We start from the raw sequence: 5,511 nt of genomic DNA, 5'->3' as shown, positions 1-5,511 counted from the left end.
CTGTTGTTTTTGAATAATTAGCCTGTACACTCACTCTATTGTACATAATGAGTATTTCTGGCTCTTTGTTAGCTCCATGAGCTCTTGGATTTTGGAGTCTTCCAGACTGTTGCCCATCAGATGCAGCTCTGCCAGATGTTCAGGGTTTGACTTCAGAGCAGAGATCAGGAACTGAATGCTCCTCGAGCTCAGACCACATGTCCGCAGCCTGGTGACAAACAAAGCAAATACATAGGATCTCCCTCAACAGCCCTGGCTCGGTTGCATGAAAGCAGGTTAAATTAAACCCAGTCAAGTTACCATGGAGATTTATTCTGTGCAGCTAAACCTGGATTTTCCAGTTATAAGGGGTGAAATTAGCCCCGACTCAGTTGCATGAAAGACCCCTCGCAAGAACCACGTAATGTTTACAGCACCAGACCCTTCCGTTAGCTCAGTATTCTTATGGGGCATTCACACGTGGAGACAAATCACTAGGCCTTTACTGAGTTTGATATTTCTTCAGGTGAGAAAGTAATCACTTAAACTGTGAATATGTAGTCAGTCTATCCAAGTAATGCCAATTTGGAAATTTGCTGTGATGTTTTCAGAACTCTTAGGCCCTGCTAGTAGACCAAGCTAACTCTCCTTGGCTACATCTCGTTCAGAGCAGAATCAGCAAGGACGTCGGTCTTCCAGTTGCACATTAAGAGCATTATGCCCTCCCGTCCTCAGGAGTTTGCACTTCAAGTTCGGACATACACACTTACTACAATTGCCTACTGCAATTGTGAGCAAGCTATGCAACAGGACATGGACTAAAGCACACATGCAGCAGTACACAGTATGGCATACAATCAGAAGACATCTGTCCCATAGACATATGTTATGATCTGTACAGTCAAAGCATCTAAAAACGTGGTCAACACGCAAAATCAGCAGATCCCAGCAAGTCAAGAAGAGAAAAAGGAGCAAGAGACCAGACAAGAGTGCAGATCAGACTGGCTTCTACTCATTTGACGAGAACTAAAAATAACCTCGTTAGAATTACTAACTGTTAATAGCTACTGTTCTGTCCTGTAGAGATCTGCAAAAACACCGCCACCACAGCAGAGTGTACATATATGGTAATGTTATGAAATACTTCAACATAGGCTGCAACCCTGTCGATGTCATCCCCTGTCTCAGATTTCTAGTTGTTGTTTGTTTTTTTTTTCCAAAAGCAAAAAGTCATTTACCTCAGTTCCTCAAATAAATAAATTCATCTGCGGCCAACAACTTTGGTCAGGCTTTGTCACTATCAGGCGAACAAACCCATCTCAGCTAGCTTGTAATAAAGTACACTGCCCAGCGTCTATTATGTGCAACATGAGCCTGTATCATGTCACCAACAATGTTTCATTTGTCAGCGTAGCTGTAAATACGGGTCCAAGAGAGAACCAAGAAACAGAGGAACAGAGAGGAGAGGCAAGCAGTAGGCCTCGGCGCTCTCCGCAGCCCGTGGAGGGGGTGTCAGCAAGGCTGTAAAAACGGGCCTCAAAGAGCACCAAGATACAGAGAAGGCAGAGGAGAAAGAGGAAGTTCCAGGGACGGTTGGAGAAGACAAAGGAATTATTATTAAAATGCTATGGCAGAATGCTTAGAAAAGTTAAGCTTTTAATAAGTAAAGATAATCATAAGATGATTTATGTGTGTTTGTTGAAATAATCATTAGTACATGTGTAAGAATAAATTGTGAAATAATTGTATTAAAAGAATGGGGAGAAGTGATTTTACATCTAAAAGAGTGAAAAATGCAAGAATCACGGGAAAGAGGAAGTACAGTAGACATACAGTAGACACATCACTGCTGAAATGAGGAACTGATTATCCTCTGGTCTATTTGGGTCAGGTCTGACTGTTCCTAGGTTTCTCTCAGATTAGTTCATACTGATTTTGTTCATGTAAAAATAAGAATTCCAGCATTTGGACCCAGTGTTTTGTCCAATATGGGTCCTTGGTGTAATACTGACAATACTTCTATGAGCTATCTGACAACAAACAATAAGGTGATTTTATCTTGGGGAGTTATTTCTTTGAGTAGCGGTACAAAGACAAATAAATAACTTACGACAACAACTTAAGTTTACAGTGAGGGTTTCTGAGTCCCACGCAGAGTTTCCTTACTCCCTTATCTTGAAGGTCATTGCCAGAGAGGTCCAGCTCACCGATAATGCCCTGCTTGGATGAAATTCCTGATGCAAGCTGGGCACAGCAGTCATCCGTCAGACTACAGTGGCTCAGGCTGAAATTAAGCAAAAATGACTGTAGCAAACTGTTCTCCCAACAAAAGCTATTGTTATGAAGAACTCAGTTTTGGAAACGACTCACTTGAGAGTTTTCAGATGGCTGAGGGGATTCTTCAGTCCATCCGAAATTTCTTTGACTCCCATGTCTTCGAGGCAGTTCAGGCTGAGGTCAAGGTCTTGCAGCTCCACTGCTTGCCAGTCTCGTTTTTCCATCCATCCATTGCAGAGCTGCGAAATTGAACACAGGACCCTTGCCAAATAACCGCAGCCCAAACGAGTGATTCCACATCTTGAAACGCTGATGGGAAATAAAATAAAATGCCATTTATCTATGGTTTGGCATATGAAGAGATCAGTATATATTTTAGCAGAATCATCACCACCTTTATTTACTCAGGGAAAAGCCCAGCTGAGAACAAGCTCTTATTCTCAACGGTGCCCTGACATACAATTAACACCTCTGAAACAGTAACAGGCATATGTACACATGAATCAAAAAATATATTACATATCTATATCACAAATCAGGAAACATTAAAAATAATAAAATATATACCAAATAATCTATTACACTCACATTTAAATTGTAAAATACTATATAAAAGCAGTTTACATTGACTCATATATTTAACTTAGGTGCTGTCCATTTCTTCTGATCATCCCTGAGATGGTTCTACACCTTCATTTGAGTCCAGCTGTGTTTGATTATACTGATTGGACGTGATTAGGAAAGCCACACACCTGTCTATATAAGACCCTACAGCTCACACTGCATGTCAGAGCAAATGAGAATCATGAGGTCAAAGGAACTGCCTGAAGAGCTCACAGACAGAATTGTGGCAAGGCACAGATCTGGCCAAGGTTACAAAAAAAAATTTCTGCTGCACTTAAGGTTCCTAAGAGCACAGTGGCCTCCATAATCCTTAAATGGAAGACGTTTGGGACGACCAGAACCCTTCCTAGAGCTGGCCGTCCGGCCAAACTGAGCTATCGGGGGAGAAGAGCCTTGGTGAAAGAGGTACAGAAGAACCCAAAGATGACTGTGGCTGAGCTCAAGAGATGCAGTCGGGAGATGGGAGAAAGTTGTAGAAAGTCAACCATCACGCCAGCCCTCCACCAGTCAGGGCTTTAGGGCAGAGTGGCCCGACAGAAGCCTCTCTTCAGTGCAAGACACATGAAAGCCCGCATGGAGTTTGCTAAAAAAGTTGAGTCAAAGGAAGCCCTCATGCTGGTACTACAAATGTGTGGGTGAGTGCATGTGCTTTAGTGCACAGACATGCTGTGTTTGCTAGCATGTAGCAGAGAATGACAGATGTCTGTCCACACACTGCACGGTGAAATGCAGTCTGGGTTCAAACCCGGCTTGAGCACGGCCAGCTGCACAAATATAGTATTTTTTTGTAACCTTGGCCAGATCTGTGCCTTGCCACAATTCTGTCTCTGAGCTCTTCAGGCAGTTCCTTTGACCTCATGATTCTCATTTGCTCTGACATGCACTGTGAGCTGTAGGATCTTATATAGACAGGTGTGTGGCTTTCCTAATCACGTCCAATCAGTATAATCAAACACAGCTGGACTCAAATGAAGGTGTAGAACCATCTCAGGGATGATCAGACAAAATGGACAGAACCTAAGTTAAATATATGAGTATCACAGCAAAGGGTCTGAATACTTATGACCATGTGATATTTCAGTTTTTCTTTTTTAATAAATCTGCGAAAATGTCAAACATTCTGTGTTTTTCTGTCAATATGGGGTGCTGTGTGTACATTAATGAGGAAAAAAATGAACTTAAATGATTTTAGCATATGGCTGCAATATAACAAAGAGGGAAAAATTTTAGGGGGTCTGAATACTTTCTGTACCCACTGTATATTATATCGCCTTAGTCTATTACAGATAAAAAATCTTCATTTGTCCCAACTGCCTCTTATGATACTCAATAAAACAGTCTACTTCTATACAGAAATGAAAGTCTAGGTTTTAATGAAGCAGTTAATTTCTGAAGATGCATTTTAAAAAACTCAGCTTGCCAAAAACCAAAAACCAAGATATTGAAAAGGAACAGACTTTGTCAATGAATGTAGCTATATCTAAATTTAAATGACCAATTTGACATTGTTATGTAGTAAAACTTTTTTTATAGAAATTTCACATCAGATCAAGATCAAGAAGATAAGATAAGATGAACAATGTTAAAGTCAAGACTGTAAATGCTGAAAAGCCTGATCAGTGGAGGGAGCCACTGTATAAATAGCCATATCATCTGTATATAAATGCATAGTATTGTTAATTACTTTGGATCCTAAATTATTAAAAATTATGACTAAAGTGGGGCCCAAAAGAGCCAAAGTTGACAGTGCAAAATAAAAGTCCTTTCCCAGTACTTTTATTTCTCTTTGTTTCAGTCAGTAAGTAATCAAAGAGAGGGAGTATCCTTACTTGAGTTTTTTCAGACTACACCATGCATACATGCCTTCGCAGATGACTGCAAACCCTGCATCTTTCAAGCTGTTGTTGCTCAAATTGAGTTCTGCCAGGGAGCTGTCTTCAGATTTCAGAGCCTCCCCAATATTTCTACAGCTTAGAACAGTGAGGCCACAGTGGTACACCCTACCAAAGAGATATGAAGAGATTCCAAATGTCACATGATTAATGATAGCTATTCGTTTATGAAGACGTGCAGAGCTTAATGCATTTATATTAAGCCATACTCACTCCAGCCTCCTTAGCTGTGATATATCAAACTTTTCAAAGATCTCATTGGCTCCCTTGTCTCCAACCATATTAATGCTCAGATCCAACTCAGTCAGGTGGCTGGAGTTGTTCTGCAGAGCTGAGGCCAGATAATAGCAGCCCATCTGCTCAATGTTGCACTGTGACAATCTACGGTGACAACGAAATGCCGTGTTAGCAACGGCCAAATAAAAAGAACAAGAATTCTCAAAAAAGATTAATCAGTTGCTTTGCAGTTTTTGTGGTTAAATCTCAAAACTCGCTTCTCATTCCTTTGATACAAACTTTGAGTGTTTATTATTTCACCTGTACAAAACAAATGGTCTTATGTGTGTCATTTTCTTTTGATTAGCATTTTTAGTGGAAATAAATGTTACTCCATTAAAATGACAAACATTCCACATTTCCATATGAATTTGATATTAAAAATAGGGCACAAACATGTAGGTTAATTTCACAAGACTTACTTAAGTGTTTCTAACTTGCATTTAGAAGATCTCAGGCCATT

At 40.3% G+C, this 5,511-nt stretch overlaps 1 protein-coding gene across 1 annotated transcript in view; it reads right to left on the bottom strand.

The window, feature by feature from the left end:
• LOC109956835 (NACHT, LRR and PYD domains-containing protein 3-like) overlaps window positions 1-5,505 on the bottom strand; it is a 6,203-nt gene extending 698 nt beyond the window's left edge. The window contains exons 1-6 of the mRNA XM_020594214.1: window positions 5,471-5,505; window positions 4,986-5,153; window positions 4,710-4,880; window positions 2,350-2,565; window positions 2,090-2,263; window positions 35-208 (exon numbers count right to left, since the gene is read on the bottom strand). Of these exons, the coding sequence (XP_020449870.1) occupies window positions 35-208; window positions 2,090-2,263; window positions 2,350-2,565; window positions 4,710-4,880; window positions 4,986-5,128 (878 nt within the window). The 5' untranslated portion in view covers window positions 5,129-5,153; window positions 5,471-5,505. The remainder of the gene's footprint in view (window positions 1-34; window positions 209-2,089; window positions 2,264-2,349; window positions 2,566-4,709; window positions 4,881-4,985; window positions 5,154-5,470) is intronic.
• Window positions 5,506-5,511: the final 6 nt, after the last annotated feature.

This window comes from Monopterus albus, unplaced genomic scaffold (assembly GCF_001952655.1).
Source record: "Monopterus albus unplaced genomic scaffold, M_albus_1.0 scaffold22.1, whole genome shotgun sequence".
NCBI classification, from domain to species: Eukaryota; Metazoa; Chordata; class Actinopteri; order Synbranchiformes; family Synbranchidae; genus Monopterus; species Monopterus albus.
The sequence above is the reverse complement of the archived record's forward strand: the minus strand, read 5'-3'. Positions and strand labels throughout refer to the sequence as shown.